Source organism: Xenopus laevis, chromosome 6L (genome assembly GCF_017654675.1).
Source record: "Xenopus laevis strain J_2021 chromosome 6L, Xenopus_laevis_v10.1, whole genome shotgun sequence".
NCBI classification, from domain to species: domain Eukaryota; kingdom Metazoa; phylum Chordata; class Amphibia; order Anura; family Pipidae; genus Xenopus; species Xenopus laevis.
The window spans coordinates 25369592-25397582 of record NC_054381.1 but is presented as its reverse complement, the minus strand read 5'-3'; the positions used below and the strand labels follow the sequence as shown (position 1 = coordinate 25397582).

The following is a 27991-nucleotide window of genomic DNA, read 5'->3' as shown; positions in this document are numbered from 1 at the left end:
ATTATATTTTCATTACTAAAAAAGACTTTAATTTTTTGGTGTTACTGTTCCTTTAATATCTAGATACAAGATTGCTCCTGGGTCCCCTGCAACCGCAGGGTCTGCTTCCTCTGTATTTATACCTCTGGGCTGAGACCCATGCCTATGATCGGATCACATTGTGCAAAGATCCATTTGTTAACACATACTTATAAATTCTGTACTATAAATACATACCAATGTAAAGGTGGTCATACCATGTATGGGCCTTGTACAGCATCCCTCTGTTTGGCATGTGGCCCCTTCGGTTGCACTCTATAGAGGATCAACTTGTTTAATGACCACCTTGAAATAAACCTAAAAGGACACAGGAATACACTTTTAGATACATCTCTCGTCACATATTTTTAAAACACCCGGCAACACATTTATAGACTATCTGACAGTGACCAAGCGCAAGAGAAATCCGATGTATCTTATATTTATATGAGTAAAGCAGGACCCAGCCTATGTTAGAATATCTCATGCCTCTAACTGTTTGATTTCATGGCTCCCTCCATGCCCCAAGCTCTGTCAGGGAACTGTGTGTCTAATAATACTTTAGCTCCTAACATTTATATTCTTTCCAGTGGATTATTATGGGGTGAAGTTAATTGGCACAGTATCACTGCCTCTCAGTGTGCCAGACTAAATGCATTCTTTTCCTTGTTCATGCTGGATCCTCTCCAAACACCGAGTTGTTATTTATATCTGATTGTTGTGCTGAAATAACCCAAGCGATAGCAATATTCAGTAAATGCCCATTTCAGCTGATTCAGGGCCAAGTTGTGCGACAGTCAGTTTGTCATTGCCTGGGTGCCCTCCCCTAGCAACCCACCATCAACATCTTTGGGTATTAGGTTTAAAGATACAATCATCAAAATATAGTTAAATATATATTTTTTTAGGGGAGGAGAAAGAACAATGAACTTGGGCTCTGCTGTTGTCTGCTCTGTTGCATTGGATTAGAAGGGTGATATTTCATGTCACTGTAGCTCAGCAAGCAGTATAGCAGCTCCGTCACACATTCATCAATGCTTATACAATTAGGAATATACAGAATGTTAATAAAAATTAAAAAACGAATTGGAAAATAAACCTCACAGTGTATTTGCATTTAAAGGAGATCTAAACCCTAAAAATAAATGTGACTAAAATGCCATATTTTATATACTGAACTTATTTCACCAGCCTAAAGTTTCAGCTTGTCAATAGCAGCAATGATCCAGGACTTCAAACTTGTCACAGGGGGTCACCATCTTGGAAAGTGTCTGTGACACTCACATGCTCAGTAGGCTCTGAGCAGCTGGTGAGAAGCTAAGCTTAGGGGTCGTCACTAATTATCAAGCAGAAAATGAGGTTGGTCTGTAATATAAGCTGGTGCTACAGGGCTGATTATTAAATTCTGATGCTAATTGCACTGGTTTCTGTGCTGCCATGTAGTAATTATATGTATTAATTACTAATCAGCCTTATACTGTGACATTTTTATTCTATGTGTACTGTATATTGTGAGTGGGTCTCTAAGCTCAGTAAGTGACAGCAGCACAGAGCATGTGCAGTGAATCAGCATAAAAGAAGTTGGGGAGCTACTGGGGCATCTTTGGAGACACAGATCTTTACTGCTAAAGGGCTGTGGTTGCCTTGGGCTGGTACAGAAGCCCAAAACATAATGTACAACATTTCTAGCTACTTCTTTAGTTAAGCTTTAGTTCTCCTTTAAGGCAAAACCATGTTATGTTTACCCAACCGGGACAATTATGATAATGAGCTTCATTTAACATATATAAGCCTGACAAGCAGTTTGTTGCATGTTGCATGATCCTGTGTAAGCAGCGAGCAGTAGTTTAAAGCTTAACATAAATCTGAAATAGTGTGTACGACAGCCCCTGGCACATTATTCTCTCACTCTAGTCATACAGGTTTTACCTGCCAAAATAGGCCTTGCTACTTCCCTTCAAAATATATCAGTCCAAGGGCTGGAGGGTAACTCCCAGAGTGACATGACTGTTATTAACCTAGGGCAGGGATCCCCAACCTTTTGAAGCCGTGAGCAACATTCAGAAGAAAAAGGAGTTGGGGAGCAACACAAGCATAATAAATGTTCCTGGGGTCCAAAATAAGTGCTGTGATTGGCCATTTGGTACCCCCCTATGTGGATAGTCAACCTACATTTAGGCTCTGTTTGGCAGTACACCTGGTTTTTATACAACCAAAACTTGCCTCCAAGCCTGGAATTCAAAAATTAGCACCTGCTTTGAGGCCACTGAGAGCAACATCCGAGGGGTTGGAGAGCAACGTGTTGCTCAAGAGCTACTGGTTGGGGATCACTGACCTAGGGCATGGTCCCATTGCTCTTTTATTAACTAAACCTAATGACTTGCTGTTTAAAGAAGTCTCACCCTCACCCCAGCCATGTACATATGTACTGTAATATGATTCCATGTAGGGCCCAGCAGATATCACTAATGCCAACTGTGCATGCTGGGAGTTGTAGGTCACCCAGGGCTACAAAATATATTGTTATTGCTACTTTTTATTACTCCTATTTAGTGATGGGCGAATTTATTCTCCAGGCGCGAATTTGCTGCAAATTTCCGCAGGCGAATAAATTCTCGAAACCGCACACCGAAAAACAGACACCGGCGTCAAAAATGGACGACCGGCGCCGTCTCGCGAATTTTTCGCTGTTTCGCGAATTTTGCTGGGAAATTTGCAAATTTTTGGGCGAAGCGAAACTCCCCAAATTCGCCCCTTAACTACTCCTATTTCTATTCAAGCCCTCTCCTATTCATATTCCAGTCTCTTATTTAAATCCATGCAGGGTTGCATGACCCTAGCAACAAAATTGCTGAAATTCCAAACTGGAGAGCTGCTGAATAAAAAGCTAAAAACCACAAATAACAAGTGATCTTAGAATGTCACTCTACATTATACTAAAAGTTTAATTTAAAGGTGAACAACAGTTTACCTCCCAAACACTTTTTTTGCAGCTCAGTTGTTTTTAAATTGTACTCAGAAATAGTATTATTTTTATATTGCTGTCCCTTTGTTGCCATCTTTTTTTTTTTTTTAGAATCGAGTTAGTATCCTACAACATATCAGTTGTAACAGGACGTATGGGAGAAATTTATCAACTGTCAGTTGTAACATTTCTCCATCAGAGATACTCCAGAAAACCTATTCACTGGGGTACTGTGCCTTGGCTAGGCCCTGAAGGATGACATAAGCAGATTTATCAAGGGTCTAATTGAAAAATCGAATTTTAAAATTCGAATTTTGAGCTCATTTTAGGGGCAGATTTATCAAGGGTCGAAGTGAAAATTGGAATAAAAATGTTTTTAATTTCAAGTTATTTTTTTGTACTTCGACTAGGGAATAGTCCAAATTCAATTTGAATCTGAAAAAAATTTGAAAGCTGAATCTGAAAAAAATTTGAAAATTTGAAATTTTGAAAAAATGTTGACTTCGACCATTCGCCATCTAAAACTTGCCGAATTGCTGTTTAGCCTATGTGGGACCTCCTTAGAACCTATATGGAGTCAATTGGTGGACTTTGAAAAATCAAAGTTTTTTTTTATTAAATACTTCAAATCGAATTCCACGTTACTTCGTTTCGAACAATCGAATACAGCCTATTCACCCGCAAAAAAAAAACTTTTTAAAATAAATTTCAGTTGGTCTTTTTTTATTCGAATTTCGAAGTTATGGGAGTTCAAAAAAACTCCCATTACTTTGAAATTCGACCCTTGATAAACCTGCCCCTTAGTGTACTTCGACTGAAGTTAAAAAATTGTTGTTTTTTTTAAATAAATTTCGGTTTGCGTCCTGGAGCTACTATTGAGCTTGTCTAGGATGATCTGTATGGTCATAAACATTAGCATCGATTAGCATAAGCAAGCAATATGATGGATGCTCAAAAGTCTTATGTTATGGTTATGCCTTCTTAACTTCATTGTCTGAGTTCAGGGGAGCAGATATGTTCTGCAGGTTGCACCTCTCCTCTCCGCTGCTGAATTGTACTGTCGGAATGGGTGGGCTTTGAGGGGGTGAATATTTTTTTTACCTCCACCGGCTTTTTATAAGGGTGGAGTTTAAAATGTAATCTATTAAATGAAGGAAAACGAAACTACGCATGTATGTTTATTCTGCAGAGGAATTTAACAGGCGCATGATTCTCATACTTGTTTAATGAATGTCATTAAGGCTGGCAATGATTAATGAATAATTCTTAATTGGATACATTATTATTTAACGTTCTCTGTTATTTTTCATCTGTTTGTGGATAGACCCTGCTCTGTGTTTGAACTCTGCATTAGGGATGTAGCGAACTGCCGATTTGGTGTTCACGAACGCCGTTCGCGAACACCGGCAAAAAATGCGAACGTTCGCGAACAGTTCGCGAACTTCGAACACCCGTTAAAATCGTTCGATTCGAACGATCGAAGGATTTTAATCGTTCGATCGAACGATTTTCATTCGAATCGAACGATCGAAGCATTCGATCAAATGCTTTTCATTCGATCGAATGCTTACAATCGTTCGAACGAATGGAAATCGTTCGATTTTTAGCGGTCGAAGGAATTCGAATGGTCGAATGGTCGAACGATTTGTATTCGAATCGAACGCGAACGCAAAATGCGAACGTCGCGCAACGTTCGCGAACATTCGGCGGACGCGAACGGTCGAAGTTCGCGCGAACAAGTTCGCCGGCGAACAGTTCGCTACATCCCTACTCTGCATGTGGTTTTAGGGCCAGCGTGGTCTGTACTATTGTTTAGGTGAGAGGGATTCCACTGTAAATTGTTCTTTTATGGGCACAAGTGATAGTTATTTGTACACTTCAGTCCCCGCCCATCTGCTGGTATTCACCCATGAAAAACCGGTACTGAGACAGTGAGCTAAATCCTGTGTACTTAGAATATCTGCTAAATTGGTGTCAGGATCAGGCAGAACATGTCCCTGCAAGACTCATAGGGACTACAAACACCTTGGAGACAGAACTATCATGGCTGGATAGAAATGCTTCTTTGTGATCTGAGGGATGGAACAGAAAGCTTCCGCTAAACTCCAAGAGGAGAAGGCTGAAAAGAGATTTGTGTCACTGTGCTGTGCAGCCCCCAGGCACCCATCAAGGATACGCAAGGTAGAATCCTTTGTAAAGAACACACAGCTCATGTATAAGGGGGTGTCTGACCAGTGCCAGAGTAAGATGGGCAATAGATTAAGGGTTTAGAGAAGGGAGTATAATACAGGTGGGCTTGGCTGGAAATTGTGGAGAATCCAGTTTGAAGTTGTATCAAAAGTCCTGAAAGTTCAGAGCTGGCTAAATATTTTTGGTGTACAGAAATCTACAAAGGGTTTAGTGATTCTTGGTGTGCATTTCTGCTTTTTGTTTCTCACACTGTTCTTAAAAACACAGCATCCTCCCCATATCTGTCATGTTTCTTCTCTATTAATAACAATCACTTCAAGCATCATATTTACCAACTAGGCCAGTAAAATACCCGCCAGCTGGCAACCCTACATGCAACACATGGTGTACATGCACACGGGCATTTTATTTATAAAATACGACCAAGGCATGTTTGTTTGAGTGATCCTTGTATGTTGGATGCTATTCTAATAATGGGCGATGCATTGTAAATACAGCCAAAATGATGCACCTGCCATATGTATATACATTCAACTTCAATGCCCCTTCCCTCTGCCACCCAGTAGTAAGTATGGGGACACATGCAGTAATGCAGATATGCTAGATGCATTTTGCAAATGCAAAGAAATGGCGTAAGTTTAATTACCCAAAGTGCATTCCTAGAATTGAGGGGCCTCTGGGTCATCTCCAAGCTCTGTGCCTCTTACATGTCCTAGTCTTGTTTTATGTCCCTGAAATGTAGCAGGTTCTTATCTCAATAATGGAACCTACAAAATGCAACTTCTGGATTGTATAGCCTCTGATGGTACTTATAAGAACAGACTTGCTCCATAGCTAACTTTAGTAGGGGTAATCTGGTGTGACTGACCTCAGCCTGGAGGTGGAGGTCCACTGCTTGCAAAATAAAGAGCCTTCAGTTGTCAGATTAATTGACAGATTCATTTACTTTCTTTTAAGGGGCAAAAACTATGGGATATAGTACATTATAGGCATGATGGTTCAAACTGGTATCAGAACTCAGAGCTATAGCTTCCAGCACTGGGAATAGTGAGAGTTATAGTGCAACAACAGAGTGGTGTGCTGTTGTTGAAAGCAGGACAGTCTTGCCCATGACCCATGGTTTAGAGCAGGGGGTTTCCAACCTACTTTACCTGTGAGCCACATTCAAATGTAAACAGAGTTTGGGAGCAACACAAGAATGAAAAAACGTTCCTGGGGTACCAAATAATGGCTGTAATTGGTTATTTTGTAGCCCCTATTTGGACCGGCAGCCTACAGGAGGTTCTGTTTGTACACCTGGTTTTTATGCAACCAAACTTGCCTCCAAGCCAGAAATTCAAGCCACTGGGAGCAACATTCAATTGGTTGGTGAGCAGCACGTTGCTCCTGAGCCACTGGTTGGTGATCACTGGTTTAGAGAATATAGTTTAGAGCAGTGATCATAAACCAGTGGCTTGAGAGCAACATGTTGCTCACAATCCCTTGGATGTTGCTCCCAATGGCCTGAAAGCAGTAACATTTTTCATACTTGTGTTGCTCCCCAACTCTTTTTACAATTGAATGTGGCTCATGGGCAAAAATAGTTGGGGACCCTTGGTTTATAGAATACAGTATAGCAGTTCAACACACAGTAGTACTGGGAGATAATTGTAGCCAAATAGCAAAGAGAAAAACACTGGCCAGTGATCAAGATGGAAAGAAAGGGAAGTGAGAAATAAAATGAGAATGCAACAATGACAGACAAGGAGATAAAAGAGTTGGTTCTGACGATGTAAAACACACCCATCATGTCTCAAAACCTGTATCTCCCCAAAGCCTAAGGTCAAATTGAGCATAATGCAACATATAAGGCAATAACACATGATGCACTTTGATTGCTACTGTCCTTTTAGGGAGTATTGCATGGATCAATACTCTACCATATCAATAAAAACATTTTCTCATTTGAGCGAATGGGAAATTACTGCTTGCGGAGAAGTGGTGTGTTGATTTCAGAGGTTCCTCCTGAAAGGGCAGAGAGCTCTTGCATTCACAGTATATACATTAAGATATAGACTAATTTTGTCTCAACAGCCCTGACTGTACAATGTGTCCAGGACTCCAACCTTTGTACTTCAACTTTCTATGAGTGCGGCAGTTGCAAGCTGAGCAGGTGGCAGTTAGCGTCATAGGACCCTGCTTGTGTAATAATGAGACCAAGTGAAGTTTGCATGTTCTGAACCAAACTAAAGCTAAACGTTTGCTGCTGGCTGCTCTGTGATTTCTCTGTTTATATCTATACACACACTGGAAGCGTAATATACATTTTACAGCAATAGTAATCCTAATGAAAATGTCAAGCAATTACTGGAAGAGTCCCAGAATTCTCACAGTCCTTATCTGTGCTGACTTTTAAATAACACTGGTGCTTTATTGCATGGGGAGGGAGGCAATAATTGCCTGCACGGCGCTGCTTTTTTGTACCTCATTTATTTCTTATTAAATTGTGCTTTTAGGCTCCCAAACACACAAAGAAGATGAGTCTGGTGATTACACAGGTCATTTTTGCTTATGTGTAAAACCAATTTCACTGAAAACTAAAACCTAGTCCTCTATTTTTCAGATTTACAGTTCAGGGGCCTTGTTACAATTATAGCCTGTCTTTATAGTTGGTTGCTGCCTGTGTTAAGGGGGTACACTGCCCTAGGAACCCCTGTAGTAGGCAAGCAAGTGATTGCACTGAAACAGTAAGGAAACAATGTTCCCCAATGATTTATCCCCTTTCTGGGAAGTGTCTGCTCTGCAATTGTTATACAGGTATGGGATCCGTTATTTGGAAAGCGTTATCCAGAATTACAGGAAGACCATCTCCCATAGACTCAAGTTTAATATAATTATTTATTTTTTTTAAAATGATTTCCTTTTTTTCTGTAATAATAAATGAGTACCTTATACTTGATCCAAACTAAGATATAGTTAATTCATATTAGAGGCGAAACAGTTCAATTCGGTTTAATTAATGTTTTAATAATTTAATTGTAGACTTAAAGGATGGTGCTCCAAATTACTGAAAGACTCCTTATCTGGAAAATCCCAGGTTCCAAGCATTCTGGATAACAGGTCCTATACTTGTTGCGTGTATAGTAAGGTGAGGCAAGTAATACTTTATGCTGACTTTAGGCAGCACCAGCTGTTGTTGACCTACTACTCCCAGTATCCCACGGCTATAAATTCAGGTTGGATTATAATGCCCCTAACAAACTAAAGTCCATACAGAATGGGATTGCAAAAATGGGGATAGAAGAACCTGATTGGCCTGACAGGGCCCTGACCTCAACCCAACCAACTACCAATGGGATGCCAATAAGAGTAAACATCAGTACCCAATTCTGTTGAGGCTAAATGGAATGAAATACCACCAACAATGTTCCGTCATCTAGTTGAAACCTTCCTAGAGGAGTGGAGGATTTTATAGCAGCAAAAAGAGGAGGTGGGGTTGTCTTCATTGTAATATCCTTGGTTTGGGGATGAGATGTTGAGCAGACAGGTATCTGGATACTTTTGGCCATATGGTGTATAATAATTCATTTCATTTGATAGGCATACTTTATTTTCCCAGTGTGTCCATGTATAACAATCATTGTTTGGGTGGTAATAACTGAGGTTTCCTTAAAAATGGCAGAAAATTTGACACAGCCCTTAAAGGGATATTATGTAGCATGAAAACTCTCTATAATTTCCATTTCAGATATGATAATATAAGGTCTTACTAGCAGGATTACAGCCAGCAATAACTAACCTGAAATTCCTGTTGGTGTTTTTGCAGGGAACCTCCCCAGTCCCCGGCTCACCTCTCACCTAGGGTTGCCACCTGGCCGTTATTTTATCGGCCTGGCCGGAAAAAATGATGGTTGATCCCAATGTTATTAATAAAGATAAATATATAGGAAGGCCGGTATTTTTTTCCAGAAAAGGTGACAACCCTACTCTCACCTTTAGTGCATGTTGTCACTATTTGATAATCTCCCCGAACTGCCTCCCGCCGGCTACAATCTAAATCACTGGTGGGATGGCAATCGGTGCGCTTCGTCTAGCGAAGTCACCTTCAGTTGCCTCATGAGGAAACTTTGGGCGATTTCGGAAAACGAAGCGATCCGAGTGGCATCCCACCAGTTCGGAGATATTAGTCGACTTAAAGATGAGGCAATTTATTGCCGGGCGACCCTGAATCTGAGCGTGTGTCTCTGCCCTTACAGAGAGATACCATAACACTATGGCAGCCTTTCCACTTCTGCTGGCAAATGCAAAGGTATAGTAGCCCTTTAAAATAAAATAAAGCAGGTATCTTTGCAAACAATCAATTTCGTTCACAGTAAAAGTAAGTAAACAAAGTGGAGAGGCTCAGCACTTTTCCCAGCTAGGAATACATTGTTCAGCTAGGAAAGATGCAAACATGCAAACCCTAGCACAAAACTATTGAGTGGTGCATTATGGAAGCTGATTCTGTGCTGGAATTGAAGCAATTCGACTCTGTTAGTAGGGAAGGTGTTCACAGCACTGTGCGTGTGCCAATGGTTCATCTGCAGTTAGTTTGGGAAGCGAACAGAGTAAAGTGGACAGTTGATCTGGCTGAAAAGTGTCCTTAGTAAAAATACAAGGTGCACATGATTTTATTCAGTGTAATAGTGTCTATATATATTTGTGTAAGTGATATCCATCACACGTCTGGCCTGTTGAACAACTTAACAAACAGCAGCCTCTGACTTTACTTACTGAATTCTGTCCACCCTACATTGCCCAGAGGCCTCGGCTGTTGTGACTACATGCTTTTGTTTTTTTTTTCTTTGTGGGATATAAGATATAATTATTCCTCCTTTGTTTTCTCTAGCATCTCTTTGTGGCTCATCTTGCAGTTTATAGTTTTGCCTAAACCTCTTTATTATCACCCATAGTGCCCCTGTAGTGAAAACTGTACTCCCTTATTTGAACTGTGGAGAACACTCTTTAGGTCAATGGAACATGGCACCATCTGGGCATTTTGTCCTGTGAGCAAGTAAGAGCTCTCCGATTATGTGATAACCATGGCTGGAACTAGAGGTAGGCAGTAGGCCAGGAGGCATGGACTTGTGGGTACAGACATCACTGAAATCAATAGGGAGGGAGCAATTGTTAATGTTTTGTCTCCCACTCATAGCACTATTAATTAGCATCAACTCCACCCCCTCTACTCATTTCCAGCAGGTACAGTCCTTGTACCGCCCCCCTACTGAATTTTTACTGTTCCTAGGGTTGCCACATTTTCTGGAAAAAAATAACGTCCTTCCTATTTATTTATCTTTTTTCCATATTAATAACATTGGGATCAACCATCATTTTTACCGGCCAGGCCAGTAAAATACTGGCCAGATGGCAACCCTACCCATACCTCTTCCAGTGGAAGCCAGGTGTGCATGCTCCTGGATCAATGAATGAGTGTCTTTCCCCACTGTACTGCTTTGTGTTCCCCCAAAGAGCTATGAGGGGTGGATGGATCTGACGCACCCAGATAATGCAGATTGGGAGGGGACAGGCAGGCCGGTGCATGGAGTAATGGTTGGACATGCGTAGGGGGTTCTCATTCTCCTTTTAAATTAACTTTGAGACAATTTGCAATAGGTTTCCATTTTTTTTATTATTTGGGGTTTTTGAGTTATTTAGCTTTTTATTCAACAGCTCTCCAGTTTGTAATGTCAGCAATCTGGTTGCTAGGGTCCAAATTAACCTAATAACAATGCATTGATTTGAACAAGAGCCTGAATATGAATAAGAGAGGCCTGAATAGAAAGATGAGTAATAAAAAGTAGCAATAATTTATGCATTTGTAGCCTCACAGAGCATTTGTTTTTTAGATGGTGATCAGTGACCCCCCCCCCCCCATTTGAAAGCTGGAAAGATTCAGAAGAAGAAGGCAAATAATTAAAAAACACTAAAAATAAAAATAAAAATGAAGGCCAATTGAAAAGTTGCTTAGAATTAGCCATTCTATATCATACTAAAAGTTAACTTAAAAGTGAACCATCCTTTTAAATACCTGGAAAAGCACCATGTGCCATTGCTCTTAAAGCCCTGAAAAAATATTGGATAGGCGTTAATTGTCTTAATGTCCTTTAGGTTAAAAGATGGGTTGAATAAAACCTACATCCAGGGGCGCTCCGCCAATGAGGCGAGACGGCTGCGCCCCCCTTGGTTGCCAGGGGCAGCAAAAATGCCACTCCTGGTAACTAAGAGCCGAATTTCCGGTTTTCAACCCGGAAATTCGGCTCTACTAGTGCAGAGAGCGCAATTGCACTCTCTGCACTAGCGACATGGACCCCCCGAACCCCCGTCCGGCGCTGAAGGTGAGTGCCGTGGGGATTCAGGGGGGCGGCAAAAACAAAGGTCGCCTCAGGCGGCAAATTGGGCAGGACCGCTCCTGCCTATATCCAAAGATGTATAACCTGACAGCATATTTTCAAAAGAAAAAACTTTAAACAGAGTAATAAAATCATAAATAGAATCAACTGTGCTTTCTGTAAAAACCCATCTAATAAATGATATGAAATGAAATAGGTCAGAGTAATACACTGAATCAACAGAGGGTTTTTTTGATAAATAAATCATTCTGTTTGGCATGGTTATACTAATCTTACCGCTGTAACAGACTGACAAACTGAGCCTGATGATTGGGATTTATTCTGAGAAGGTAAGATCAAAGCCATTAGTAATGCTGTTTATATAAAGGTAAACACGGCACCTTTTTCAGATTGTAGATGCCAGGGAGACTCCCCTATTAGATTAGACAGTGAGAAGTGGCAGTTGGCTGTATACTTGTGCCGCCAGGGGTTCATGCAGATGCTAGAAGAAAAGAAGAGATAGAAAGGACAGTGACATCATGTATAGTAAATTAAATATACCAACATTTATATTTGTTATGTCAACGCCCCATAGCTCATAATAATGTTATACATATCTTTAAATGATCACAACAGCCATTGTACTATTGTTCTAAGCAGTATCCAGCGAAGTGAACAATGCTCACCCCATCTGGCCTACACTCTGGGCTCCTCTTCATTACTTTGAGTTCCGTTGGGGTCCAACCCCACAGTTTGGGATCCAATGGCTTATAGAGAGAGAGGAGGGAGACTAATTGACACTTTACATACAATCAGACTCTTCCAAGAGGAGGTAGCCTAGAGCAGTGATCCCCAACTACAACTACTTACAAGCAACATGCTGCTCACCAACCCCTTGGATGTTGCTCCCAGTGGTCTCAAAGCAGGTGATTATTTTTCAATTCCTGGCTTGGGGGCAAGTTTTGGTTGCATAAAAACCACTTGTACTGCCAAACAGATAAACACACATTGTAGGGGACCCCCAGCCTAGAGAAACAGAAGAACAGCCTTAAGGTTAAGTACCACTTAGCAGCCCTGTACATAATTGTGCAAATAGCTAATTGGTTGGTAATTAAGGGCTGGATCTCAGTCTAGCTACCCAAGTTAACCAACTCACTTGGTTTGCTACTGTCATGATATCCAGGTGCAGCTCAAACATCCATAAATTTGTCTCTCAAGTTGGGACCCCAGCATTCTTGCATTGGCTAGGCCTGATAGGAGAACTATCATCAGACTATTCAGACATGCTTGTGTATGAGAAGATGAGTGAGAATATCTGAAGGAATGAATGTCAAATGCTGTTTAGCTTAAGCTTGCAGCTCCTATAAAGGGATAAGGTGTACAGAATCCAATATTCTAATATCATGGAGTCAGAATTCTGATTTACAGCCAGGATTGCTTTCTTTTAATGTGTAAGGCTCATAAAATGGAATCAAGTCACTCTGTGTGTTTATGTGTTATATAAATATTGAATTTGCATTTTGAAATTACTTTTTTTTTTAGCACTCTTGCATTTTCCCAGAAGTTAAGGAATTTAAGGCGAGGGGATGAGCAGAGAGACTGTTGGCTTCAGAAGATATAAAATGACTTTATTGTTCTTTTTTTTTAATGGCCCCGTTCTGCAACAAAGTCGTTATGCTAAATGGTATGGTTCAGTTAATTAGTCTGTGTTTTAGGATCTCTGCTGGCAGCAAGAGACGTTTTTTATTAAAAGTAGTGGAAACTATTTTGGCAGAAATTTGATATTGAAATCTCTTGGAAACAAAGGGCTGAGGTTGTGCTTCCCACATTTAAAAAGAAAGTGTAGCTTTTAATGAGCAAGGAATGGTTTGTAGAGTTTGTTCAAGTTATTAAAGTGATTTTACAGGTGGATATTTCATATAATATAAAACTGCAAACATCAGATGTGCGAAATTGTAAATGGAATTGCTTTACTGTTACAGCCTACGGTTAAGTGCCTTGGGCATGAAATGCATAAGGCTAGCAAGTGTCTTACTCTTGTTTAAAATAAAACGTATAATCTGTGGGATCTGTGAGTGCCTAATAAAATCATTATTGGTATGAAGTACAGAACATATTGGAATAAAATGGACAAATAAAATTACGCTTAGATCGCAGGATGCTAAGGAACAAAATGGTGTTTTCTCCACCGAAGATTTTGTGCTTGTTATGGCAGAATTTATTTTCCATAATGATTATATTGTAAAGAGATTCATTTGCTGTACAGGTATGGGACCTGTTATCTAGAATGCATGGGACCTGTGGCTTTCCTGGATAAGGGTCCTTTCTGTAAATTGGAGCAACATACTTAAAGTCTACTAACATTCACATTAATTAAACCCAATAGGATTATTTTGCCTGCAACAAGGATTAATGATATCTTAGTTAGGAACAAGTAAAAGGTCATGTTTAATTATTAAAAAGTAAATCATTTTTGAAAATGTGAATCATTTGATTAAAATTGAGTCTTATTGATGGTAGATGGCCTTCCCATAATTTGGAGCTTTCTGGATAATGGGTTTCTGGACAAAGGATCCCATATGTGTATTTGGAGGGCCCCAATATTGACTATGTCCTTAGGTCCCTTTCTTACAAACCATCTAAAGTCTCAGATTTTCCCTAACTGGAATATACCAATAGATTGAAGATCTCTTTGGGGCCGAATTAGTTCAGCAGTGGCCTCGGCTGCACGGTAGGAGAAACATCTGTTTGCATACAAGGGAAAAATGATTCATTATCGCTGCAGAAATTCCGCTCGCTCATGGAGATTTCACTCGGCTGCTTCGTTTTACTGCTCGGAACAGATGTCTCCTATTTACAGGAAAGTTGTTGGTAAATGACGAGGATTATCATGGGTCAGCAGAGAATAATATTGGTTTAAATACTCATTTGATTTGCAAGGAGAGAGCTTGATGAGAAACACGAATACCAAACAACTATGAGGTTCTCTAGTTGTCTGATACTAGTAATCGACTCTCTATAAGAAGTATGGACTGGATTACTATCTCCCTGATGAACGATAATTGATATATCTGTATGCAGTATCCTACAGAGGAAGGAGACCCTGCGGCTGCAGGTGGCTTGGGAGTTATAGGGGCCCCCACGAGTCCATAATTCATGTACCATTTCAATACATATTGATAAAACAGGTCAACATCTAGACACTTTGGGGACCTGAAAAATAACTTGTTATGGGGCCAAGTAATATTGAGTTATGTCACTGTCTGTATGTAACTTATGTCTGCAAAGTAATTAGGGCATTAGGTCTTACATCTTTCTGCACTACTACACCATGAAAGTCTTGGCAGAATCCAGCTTGTGTTTTCTTTAAAGTATCATTTATAAGATCCCAGTATATAGTCTGAGGAAGCAGTGGCATGGGCCTCCCCCTGTCCTGTGCATGGGCCTCCCCCTGTCCTGTGCATAGACCTCCCACTGTCCTGTGCATGGGCCTCCCCCTGTCCTGTGCATGGGCCTCCCCCTGTCCTGTGCATAGACCTCCCACTGTCCTGTGCATGGGCCTCCCCCTGTCCTGTGCATAGATCTCCCGCTGTCCTGTGTATAGACCTCCCACTGTCCTGTGCATGGGCCTCCCCCTGTCCTGTGCATAGATCTCCCGCTGTCCTGTGTATAGACCTCCCACTGTCCTGTGTATAGACCTCCCACTGTCCTGTGCATGGGCCTCCCCCTGTCCTGTGCATGGACCACCAGCAATACAGAGACTATTAATTCAATTTGGAAAGAGCAACATAGCTAGTGTTTCCACCCTTCCTTGAAGGAAATTCATATCTCTCTTCTCTAAAACACTGGCATCAAGAATCATTTTAACAGCCCCAGTATGCAGCTCTAAACACAGCTAAAATGTTATTGGCCACCATACATACCTCCCAACTGTCCCGTTTTTAGAGGGACAGTCCCTCTTTTGACAGCTCAACCTGCAGTCCCTCATTTGTACTGGAAAGTACTGAACAGCCAGAAAAAGAAACAATGTTTCTAACTTAATTGGCTTTTGGCCACAGCAGAAGATAAGATACTTTTGTAACAATTTCTAGATAAGCAAATAAGTAATTGTAACAATATTGTAAGATAACAGGTTCCTTGCGAAATGTTAGACTCACAGCTTAAAGGGAAATTCACCTTCACTAGCAAAACTGTAATAACTGGAAAAAAAACCACAGAAATATGTTCAAACTTTCATAACCTGCCAAATTTTGTAAAATGAAAATGGTAATTAGGAGGTGTGGCCACAAAAATGTGTGTGGTCAAAAACAATTCTGCAACTTTTTTGCCCCTCTTTTTATTTCCAAAATGTTGGGAGGTATGCACAATACTGTATTTTGGTTTTTTTTTTTGCATCCTGCCTTGCTAATTTTGTGACATGCAACTTCAAAAAGGAGACCAGAGACCAGAGACCTGTTTGTGGCCCTGCCTGCAGCAGCACTGTATTTTACAACTTACATGTCACTCAGACCTTCAAATTAGTGAATATCCAGCACCGTGCCTTGCACCTTCCACCTGGATTTTACTAGCTAGTCTTCAATGTAATGTACAAATGAATGTAAATGATCACAGAGCTCCTTGTGGCTTCTATTATAGTTTGATGACTTTAATTATACAGCTTACTTTAAATTACATACATTATTATCCCATACAAAGAAAGAGACAAACAATGGATTATTAAGCAAGTGAGCAGTAAGAAAAATAAAGTAAAAGATGAAAAATAACACACCCTGAGAAGAGATATAAACTATGCTGTAGTTCTGCACCACCTCAGTATTATATGGTACAGGTATAGTATCGCTAATCAGGAAACCCCTTATCCAGAAAGCTCCAAATTACAGGAAAGACATCTCACAAAGACTCCATTTTATAATTCCCTTTTTTCTCTGTTATAATGAAACAGTAGCTTGTACTTGATAGTAACTAAGCTGCATGCATCTATGCTGGTGGCAAAACAATCCTAATGGGTTTATTTAAATGATTGTTAGCAGGATTAAGGTATGGACATCTAAATTACGAAAGGTTCCCTATCCAGTCCCAAGAACTCTGAATAATAGACCCAATACCAATGAATGCACCCTCAACTTTAATACATAAAGATATTAGAAGCCAGTGAGGAGTTCCATGACTTTTATAAAAGCCCTGAGTGTTGTCATGTGTTTTCATGGCTCATTAAACTGACTTCCACCTTTATATCTGAAACCAGGATTCCAGTATAGCAGGTTTCTAATGGGCTGATAATGTATGCAGATTAGTTTGCAGAATTGTGACGGAACCTTTAAAGCATAATTAATACACACACTAGTTCCCCTTGAATATAAAGCAGACACTGCTTCACTGATGAGGTTGTTTGCATTTTTTTCTGGTAAGTCAGAGTTCACTTTAGGATCTGTTTAGTATGGAGGACAAATGCTAAATTTAGCAGGGGCTCATAGTGAACCAAACACCCTCTCAGTAGCTGCTGTCCCCATGCTACAAAAGAAATGGATGAATGTAAACACTGGCTGTTGATGGATGTTTTTGTTTAAGTTCTTCTGCATTTCGTCCATGGGCAGATTAGAACTTGACAAGTATTTCCCCTCCCTGTATCATCATTGCTTTCTAGAACCCTGAGCAGTTCTTTCAGTTTAACTTGAAGGAGTAAGGTTGTTGAAAGGCTGTCGCCTTGTTGTTGATAACTATGACATAGAGCAGCTTTTATGTATGTATTTATGACTGTATGTGTGTGTGAGAGTTTAGATAAATAATAGACAGATAGATAGATAGATAGATAGATAGATAGATAGATAGATAATAGATAGATAGATAGATGATAGATAGATAGATAGATAGATAGATAGATAGATAGATAGATAGATAGATAGATAGATAATAGATAGATAGATAGATGATAGATAGATAGATAGATAGATAGATAGATAGATAGATAGATAGATAGATAGATAGATAATAGATAGATAGATAGATAGATAGATAGATAGATAGATAGATAGATAGATAGATAGATAATAGATAGATAGATGATAGATAGATAGATAGATAGATAGATAGATAGATAGACAATCGATAGAGAGAGAGATATGATAGGTAGACATAGAGATAAACAGAGACAGACAGACAGACAGACAGACAGACAGACAGATAGATAGATAGATAGATAGATAGATGGGTAGATAGATGATATCATTGATAAATCTGGAGTTTAGGGTCTCCAAGTAGAAAGTGATTACTCACCACATATAGGAAGAGGCCCAGGTGCGCCGCCCTGAGCCCTCAGCACGGGGAGCGGACAAACCGTACAAACCGAAATAACTTCCACCAGGCAGATCCATTCAAAGTTAAAAGTTTATTGTGTCCACAGTCTTACGCATTTCATGTCATAAACACTTAATCATAGACTCATAGTCTATGATTAGGTGTTTATGACACAAAACATGTAAGGCTGTGGACACAATAAACGCTTCACTTTGAATGTATCTGCCTGGTGGAAGTCTGCCTTCTCTGAGTGCCTGCTCCAAAGGTTATTTCGGTAGATAGATACATAGATAGATAGATAGATAGATAGATAGATAGATAGATAGATAGATAGATGATAGATAGATAGATAGATGACAGATAAATAGATTACAGATAAATAGATGACAGATAGAAGATAGATGACAGATAGATAGACAGAAGATAGTTAGATAGAGAGATGCTGCATTCTGTATACAGCCATACACAGGCTGATAAACGCTAATAAATCTGTACCCTCTGTAACTTATTTTCCCATGTACAGGAACCTCAGGGAAGCCAGCTTTAGACAGATAAATAGGTATCTAAATATCTACCTATAGGGAATAACCATCCCACTTTTCCAATACACACCATTCACAGATGTATATGCCTACGGTCAAGTGAATGGGTTTTATTTCTTATGCTTGTCCCGTTCTCCCTTTCCTCCTACTCTTTATGTATTGGGGAGTCTGTTAAATCCATAACAACCAATCTTTTTTTAATTAATTTATTTATTTTTTTAAATAGGTAACTGGTAAATGCTGCATGCTGATTGGTTACTGTGTATGAATTGCTCTTCTGCCTTTTAAGTAATCCCTGCTTCAGTTTCCTTCTATGTCTTTTTCTCTGAGCATTGGCTGCACAAGCTCAGTTTGAGAGTACATTTAGGATTTTACTAGAACGCTTCCCAAGCGCAATAAAACTGTTACTGACTTCTTGTGATTCGTAGTCATTTTCTTTTTCCTATAATCTGTATGTCCTCCCACAGGCCTCCGGCCATTCTAACAATAATTTCTCAAAACATTGGCAGGGCAAGGGTGAGCCCTCGCTTAAATAATACAGCAAGAAAAACAAAACAGATGAATGAACGTGTACCTGAGTGCCCTCTGCATAAAACAGTAAAAGCTTTACTGATACAGGAAGCATCTACTGATGTTTCCTTGATCAGTTCTATTGCTTAATGTGACAGTTGCTATAGAACTATCAGAGAGGCATTAGCCAACACTTAATAAGTAATCACAAATAACTAAATGTCTCAGAAGAGCACGCCATGCAATTTTACATTAAGTTTTATGTTGGGTATATGCCCCCTTAAGTTCATATGTATGTTTGATTCAGGAAAGACATTATAATACAGTATATGTTGTATGCACATCAACGGCATAAAATACACCAAATTGTTCTTCAATGGAAATAGATGAAACTAAGCAGGTCTGAAGGCTTGTGGGTACATCCAATAAGAATAAAATGGAATCAGTAAGCTCATGCGCTTAGGTGGACCTAAATCTGTGTCTCCAACGTTTCAACAACAAAAAAAACCCTTTACGTTTAGACTCACTTTAGATATAAATTAGAATCTATCAACATGCTTTTTGATGAATTCAACAGACCTCAGGCTTCGTTTAGAATAGATACAGAATTACAGCATTTGATTTTTGTTTGCCTTTGTTGCAGAGCCATTTTAATAAATGGACAAGGACAGCAGGGCCCACCATTAGATTTTTTATCTGTTATAGGTTTTGCATGAAGCATCGTCTTCTATTTTAATTTTACTTTAACATTCTGTTGGAACAAATATCCCTAAGGGATTTTTCTTATAAGCTGGTATCCTGTGATCTGGTGATGATTTTTCTCGTGGTGCCCCATGCAGAAGTGGGTTGTAAGGTTCTGCTGGTTTGTTTTCCAGTTTTAAGCACCCTTTATTGGTTGCTCCCTTTATTGCCTCCCTATTTATAATCATGCTTGATGGTAGTGCTGAACTGTCACAAAATCCTTAGTGTGACAGCCGGGACCCATCAATAAGATCTTTGTCCAAACCCATTCTCACTTGCCCAACTGCTGATGCCTGTCCTGCCATGGTTGTTTATTATAATAGTTGAAAGGTTCAGATCAAATCAGATCAAGTACAGGTATGAGAAATGTTATCCAGAATACTCAGGACCTTGGGTTTTCCAGATAAGAGGGTCTTTCCTTTATTTGGATTCTGTCATAATTTTTACAATTATAATTATTTTTTATTTGTAAATTACACTGTTTATACTGCAAATAATTCACTCTACAATATAAAATTTCATTCCTGAACCAGCAAGTGTATTTTTTTAGTTGTAATATTAGTGTGTAGGCGCCATCTTCGGTCATTTTGCCTGGTCATGTGCTTTCAGAAAGAGCCAGCACTTTAGGATGGAACTGCTTTCTGGCAGGCTGTTGTTTCTCCTACTCAATGTAACTGAATGTGATGCAGTGGGACTTGGATTTTACTATTGAGTGTTGTTTTTAGATCTACCAGGCAGCTGTTATCTTGTGTTAGGGAGCTGCTATCTGGTTATCTTTAGTGATGGGCAAATGTATTTGCCAGGCACGAATTTGCAGCGAATTTGTGCATTTCGCCGCCAACTAATAAATTTGGGAATTTGCCGCAACAGTTCCGAAGCCAGCGACAATTAATAGGAATTGTCGCCGGCTTCAATCACCCGTCACTAGTTACCTTCCCTTTGTTCTGTTGTTAGGTTGCTGGGGGTGGGGAAGGGAGTGGGGTGATATCACTCCAACTTCCAGTACAGCAGTAAAGAGTGACTGGAGTCAGCTGGAAAACTGACAATACATCTAGCCCAGATCTAGTCAGATTCCAAAAAATGAAATATAAAATGATCAGTTTGCTCTTTTAAGAAATGGATTTCAGTGCAGAATTCCGAAGTCGCCCGCAGTCTACTAGAGATGGCCATCCTGTAATTCGGAGCTTATTGGATAATGGGTTTCCGGATAACATATCGTATACCTGTACCCCGTTATTTACATTAAAATCAGGAAGGCTTGGAAAGTTTTACTTCAAGACAGGGACGATTGTTACTCGACCCCTGGTGCTTCTGCCCCTACGCTGCCCCTGCGCTTAACTTTCCAGGGGGTCTAAGGGTGGTCCACGATGATCCATGACGGTAGGGCAGAGAGCTCTCTGCACTATAAGAGCCAAATCGCCATTTTTTATAACCGTAAATTGGCCTGATAAAGTTACCCAGAGCGGATTTTTTCCTCCTCTGGTAACTAATTCTTTGCCTCGTTGATGCAGCACCCCTGTTTCAAGAAGAAATAAAAAGCTACAGGTTGGGCAACACTGAAGTTGGTGTAGCCATCTTGCCTACTATACCTGCTATGGTGAACTCTGCAGGGCGCTTGGTAGATGTCGCTAATCAGACATTCGGATGATAGATTTGCATTTGCAATGTAGATAATTAGGCACTCATCTTTATATCCTTCGAACAATTCGTACATATATGGTGCCCTAAAAGTGTGCCTAGAAAAAAAAGGCATGAAGAATATTCCATACATCTTGGAAACATTAAAACCTTCTATAGAAGATGTTCCCGACTGTGTGGTCCTCAATTTAATTTTAGTTACATCTGCACGCAGTTTTTTTCTTTTTTTTTTTAACTGTGTGTTTATTTGAGAAACTGTCTGGGATGTAAGAGCCAAAGATACACTGAAAATAAATCTGCAAATATAGTCTGGCGCACAACTGTAAAATAGTTTGACAAGAAGCAGACACCAGACAGCTTGCATATAAGCAGGCTCACAGCTGCTTTAATAAATAGGCAAAAGGGTTATTTGCCCAGGGTATCGTCATCCTTTGATCTGCAATAACCTTTAGGATCTCCTAATGGATTTATATTACAAAAAACTGTTGCTGTTATTATAGAAGTTATATTTTGTATTTCTCTCTGATGTAGGTGCTACAGAGCAACCTCCAAATCTGTAATGCTGGGGCTCATCAGCAGATAAAGGTGAGGTGCCACCTAGCAACATCGAATAGCATCACTGCTTAGCGTATGGCATACTTACATTGTATATTACAGTTTGGGACAATAGCCTCAGCAGTTACTGAGCCCCACTGCAGGATATGTTTAGTGCCCCAATAATCCTATGTGAATTCATCTTGACATATTGATATGGCACCTAATGTACTGGGTCTGCTCTCTCTCTCTCAATTTACTCTACTGAGTTTGTTGTTAGATTCAGACAGGTGACTGAGGTGGAGGAAGATTATTTGGCTCCTGATAAATTGAACCATAATGTATTTGATAGGGACCTTAGATTGTAAGCTTCACTGTTACAGGGACTGTTTGTCATAACTCCCCTTAAAGGAGAATTTAAAAAAAAAACCTACCCCCCACCCCACGCAGACCCCCTCCCTCCTCTCCCCCAGCATAGCTGCCGACCGGGGAAATGCCCCTAACTTTATACTTACCCCTCGGCGCAGATACAGACATCAGAGTTCGACGCAGCCATTTTCTGGGTCTTCGGTAAACTGAGCGGGAGACCAGCAAAGCGGCGCATGTGCAGTTGGAGCACTTTGCCGGTTTGGGACAACTGTGAAATGGACAGAAATTGCCGACACGAAGGCCCGGGGTGACTGATCTCCCTGTCTGCCACCACCCTTAGGGCAGAGAAACGCTCAGATTCGGGGTGATTAGTTTCCCAGCGAAAAATCTCCTCTTCTTCAGGGAGACTATTCTCCCCCCGAACTGCCTCCCGCCAGCTAGAATATAAATTGCCAGCAGGATGGCAATCAGTGCACTTCATTTTTCAAAGTCGCCCGAAGTTGCCTCATGAGGAAACTTTCGGCGAATTCTGAAAACGAAGCGCTCCGAGTGCCATCCTGCCGGTGATTTACATTCTAGCCAGCAGGAGTCAGTTCGGGGAAATTAGTCGCCCCGAAGAAGAATGGATTTATCACTGGGCGACTAAATCTCCCCAAATCTGAGCGTGTGTCTCTGCCCTCAGATGAGCAGTTTGGTTGTATCCGCTCTGTAGAGCATAAGTAATACATGCAGAGATAACTCCAAATCTACTATCCTGATATCAACCAGATGTTTGCTGCAATCAACTCACTAGTACATACCGAATAATCGGTTGCTGTTGGTTACTAGAACTATATTATATTTTCCCCAAAAAGTTGGTATTCAGCATGTGCATCCCAGCTGTTTCTCAGCTAAAAACGAAGGGCTACAGGCTGAATACTCCCTGTGGCGAAGCTCTTTATATTCAGGCCGAGTAGGATGGGGAAAGGGCTGTTTCCAATCAGTGCTCAGCCATTACGTGAATTTAATAATCTACTCTGTAAGCTAGCCGGCAGGTAAATGTAAATTTCATTAGTGCTAATAGTATGTTCATTTCTGTACCAGTTGGCTGCGCTGACTTCTCTGCTGCATCTGTATCCTGGAAACATGGAATGTAACGATAAAAGTGGACGCTACAAAAGCTTTCTGTGTGTGTCTTTTATATTCAAAGTACACGTGTGTATGTGTGTGTACTTGTGGGTATGTGTTTGCACATGCAATGTGATGATAGGACAAGGGTGGACATATAGTGTTGTTGCACTACAGATATTAGCAATGACAGCCTTGAAACAGGTTTCCCATAGCTTGCCTATAGCAGGAATTTCAGGTTATATATATTAGGTACTGTATATTATACAGTATATAGACAGATAAAGCGTAATAAGCCTATGCTAAGATCTTTCTTTGTGTATAAAAAGTGAGTGAGGATCAATACGATGTTAGAGATGGAAATGAGTAGCCTTACTAGATAAAACCATTAAACCATAATGAACTAAAAACCCAGCCCAGTGGAAGGCAGTACCTGTGCATGGCTTTATTAGTAGCCAATTGGGTGTTGTACCCTTTGTAAGAGCAATAGGAGTAGATGAATTCATGGAGGTCATACTGTCACAAAGGGGTCACTCTTGTAGGCCATCTTTGCTTATACAGCTGCTATAGCATTATATTCACAGACTCAGAATCAACACACTAAACAGAAACATACTATAACATTATATACACAGACCCAGAATCAACATACCAAACACATAACCACCTGCAACACAGATTTCTACCTGGAGGTAAACTCTACTGATATAAACTCCTAAAAATGTAATGACTACAGATAGAATTGTGTTTTTAGCATAACTTAAAGCAGGACATCTTCCACCTTGCAGGGAAGAGATTTTTTCAAGGACAGGCAGAATTTGGAGCTCCACCTAGAAGGTTGGGGGTGGTGCAATAACTACTAGACACTTGATTTGATTCTGGGAGATTAGTCACTCGGCGACAAATCGCCTCTTCTTTGGGAGACTTATCTCCCTGAACTCCCTTTTCCTGCCGGCTACAATCTAAATCACTGGCTGGGTGGCATTTGGAGCGATTCGTTTTCCGAAGTCAGACAAAGTTTCCTCGTGAGGCAACTTCGGGCGACTTTTGAAAACAAAGCGCTTCGAGTGCCATCCCGCTTGCAATTTAGATTCTAGCCGGCGGGAAGGCAGTTTGGGGAGATTAGTCCCCTAAAGATTTTTTAGGCTCAAGGAATGCCCATCTTTAGTCCAGCCACCAAAGGCAGATTACTTTAGACCAGTATTTTCCAAATTATTAGATTGACCTCATGGAGGTGCCTGGAGCAGTGGTGGAAGACCAACCTAAAGGTCAGTTTTGGGGTAAATTGGCAATAATTCCCCTAAACACAACTGAAAGCCCAGCATGAAAGTCAGTTAGTATTTATTTGCTCCCCTAGATATTCTCAGAACAATGGCTGAGTGTTTTCTTATATCTGCAACCTGGTTATGAGATAAGGGAGGTCACGACCAAAGTTTGGACCTCCATTAGGGGCTTGAACAGAAAAGTCAAACAAGTACTGATCTATACTAGTTAGAAGCATTCTTCTTGGGCAGGTGTGTCCAGTTTGAGCACCTAGGTATCTCCAATACTTAATGGTGCTCAGAAGATCGGGGGTCATTTTGGTTCACAAGTGCTCATTGCAGGGTACTTCCTTATCTGTTGGAGTTTTCTGTTGGAGTTACTATAGTTTAGCCCATAGAAATTCTCAGCAATTGGACCACTCATATACTAAAGGCCCCCATACACGGGTTGATAAAAGATGCAGACAGACAGAGTAGGCGGCTTATTGGCCCGTGTGTGGGGCCATCCGACGGGCTTCCGCGATCAATATCTGGCCGAAAGAGCTCAATCGGGCAAGTTAAAAACTTCCGTTGGATCACGGCCACATCTATGCTTGTAAGCGGTCCCGCAATTTGACTGCCTGTATCGGATCCATTATGATCCGATCGTTGGGCCCTAGGGCATCGACATCACCAAACGAGCGGATCTCTACATCTATGGCCACCTTAAGAAGCTCATATACGTGATGTTGAAGGTTCCATGAACCTGAAGCATTGTTCCTATTATCCCTGCAGCAAGCCAAAACAGCTGGTATATGCTAAGTTGAATGAAGTGATGTGCCCATGATGTTTGTACAAGACAAGCCAAAGTTAAAGTTTAACCATGCAGAACAATGGGTGTTTTGTTACCTTGTTTTCTCTCTCTTTGTCTCGTTAATGTGATGCTCTGCAAGGGATATTGTATAATTTATAAGGTGTCAGACTCGCATTAACTGATGAACCTTGCAAAGTGTGCTCTGATCTAATGTGTCAGACAGTTCAGAAGAGTATGATTAGCTGGAATATCCAGTAGTAGTGAATGCATCAATATAAAATGGACTTGGACTTCAAAACCGTTATAATACTCATACATTAAACATTAACTAGAACACACGTACCTCGAACATTTAGGATAATAATTCATGTGCATTACAGAGACACTTTCTCTTGATTTCAGGTACGGATCAGGTTCACATGAAAGCTTTCTCCTGACAACCATATATTAAGCTAAAATAAAGATAAGGCGGTAACCTTTTTCCAAAGTTGTATTTTCTCGCTGTATTCCAGCTGGGCTAATGTGGCTGCAGTAATCATATCCTTCAACATCGATATTAAGGGAGATTAAACTGTAGATGGCTGAGCATGTATATACCTTAGCTTTCAGGTAGCTTTTAGCAGTGCTTGGTGCTAATGGGATTTGACATGTCTGTACTGATGGTAATTCTGCTGGAGATGTCTGTAGACACCAGTGACCATAAAGCAACACCTACATACCAAAGCCTATGCAATTCTCAAGAGATCAGATGTTCCAGCCAGCACATTTTAATTCTCTTGATTACAAATTGTCTTTAGTGGGAAACTGTGGATGTTTGACACCCACAAAATAAGTTTTGATCATAAATGAAATCAAATTAACACTTTATAATTTCTACGAGAGCCACATTCAAATGTAAAAAGAGTTGGGTAGCAACACAAGCATGAATAAAGTTCCTGGGGTGCCAAATAAAGGATATGATTGTCTATTTGATAGTCAAGTGGACTGGCAGCATACAGGTGGATCTGTTTGGCAGTATATCTGTTTTTATGCAACCAAAACTTGCCTCCAACTTGCTTTGAGGACACTGGGAGCAACATCCAAGGGGCTGGTGAGCAACATGTTACTGCTCTAGATTCTCACCAAATTCAGTTTTGCAAAGGTTAGTGCAGCTTTGCATGGTGGTTCCATTTTCAGTCTGTAGCTGTGAACCTCATCATGGAACATATCAAATCAACCCCCTATATGCAAGCAAGTGCAGGGTTCAACTTTCTTCTGAAAATCATCCTCATGCCAAAGAAGCTGTGAAGGCAGTTTAGCCACTATCATCTTTGTCTAACCCGCCATGTTTTGCTCTTCCATTTGACAGATAATTCAGTGATGTCAAATACAGTATGTTCTTAAAACAGTCTAATAATACCAAGAGCATATTTTGCTATTGGTGACAATATTGTGCTTTAGTTAGCATTACTGTAAACTGGAACAGAAACATGGGCCTCTCTATTTGTGGTTAAATAAACCTTCTATCATTCATAATCATTCCTACAGATCTAAGCAGTGTGGCTAGGCGGATGCTGTCAGTTAAATGCCGGAGGGCTGTGAATTTATAATTCTTGCCCTGAAGCATTTCTTTCATATAGAAGAACACATTTGACATTTTTGAATATGTTTGTTAAAATGCCATTGCATTGCTAACACTTCTCTGCAAATATTCTGGAAATATAGAGTGACTAAAGATGGATGCAAGAGAAAAAACATGTCTTCCGTGTGCATTTAATCCTTCCCAATATTATGTTACTGGGAAATCATCCTGTGTTACGAGTATCTCATGTAATTTAGCTTTAAATTTGTTTGAGAAAGGTGAAGAGCATTAGTTGGCATTAGCTCTTGTTTGAGAGAGGGGATAGAGGGGATAAGCAACATTTAGAGCTCAAAATTTCACAGCCCAGGTCAACAAAGATACTGGGTGGGCTTCTGAACTATGAAAGGTTGTCCATCCCTGTAATATAGCATAAATAGCCTTTCAACTTATGTACAAAAATATTTTGTCAGTATCTGAAGTCAACTTTTTGCTGAACAGTGAAGGCCAGAAAGACTAAGGGGGCATTGCCTTAAATGGTTTGCTGCTTTTCTATTAACTCACAGGAAACAATCAGCAGGTAGAATTTACTGGTCAGCTGTTTGAAAATAATAATTTCATTGGTTTCTACGGATGCAGGCAAACTTTTTATTATATTACCCTGTAAGAGTCATGAAAAAGAGCATTGATAAGAATCTAAGATTCATTAAAGAAGGTGTCATCCAATAGACTTGTGTGCTCTATAAATTAATGATGATATATTAGTGTGACTCCAGGCATTCTTCTTAAACCATTCTCCTAATTACCAAATAACAATTTTAGGCAGTAATGAACCACGTTATAGTAACTGTCCTTGGACCATAGTCTTTCTTCATTCTTATTGGTTAAGGAATATCAACAGGGTTAAGGTGAAACTAAACATTCAGTAATCCTGTTTTTTACTTTTTGGAGGGTATATGATAGGTTTTTGTTTAAGGCAGGGGTATAGGTATGGGGTTCGCACCCAACCCATCCCATGGGATCTAAAGCGGTTCTTCTTTGGGCACAAATAAATAGATCTTTCAATGTAATTGTAGCACTTCCCAAAATGATGAGGCATAAAGGAGAATAGAAAATGTGC

General features: G+C 40.2%; 1 protein-coding gene across 8 annotated transcripts in view; it reads left to right on the top strand.

The window, feature by feature from the left end:
- kiaa1217.L (KIAA1217 L homeolog) overlaps positions 1-27991 on the top strand; it is a 253698-nt gene that overhangs the window by 98639 nt on the left and 127068 nt on the right. Inside the window, exon 1 of one of the 8 annotated variants that reach the window (XM_018267254.2) lies at positions 4942-5164. The exons of the other annotated variants lie outside the window; for them this stretch is intronic. Coding sequence (XP_018122743.1) covers positions 5063-5164 — 102 coding nt within the window. The 5' untranslated portion in view covers positions 4942-5062. Of the gene's footprint in view, positions 1-4941; positions 5165-27991 lie in introns of those variants that run through there. 8 annotated transcript variants of the gene reach the window in all.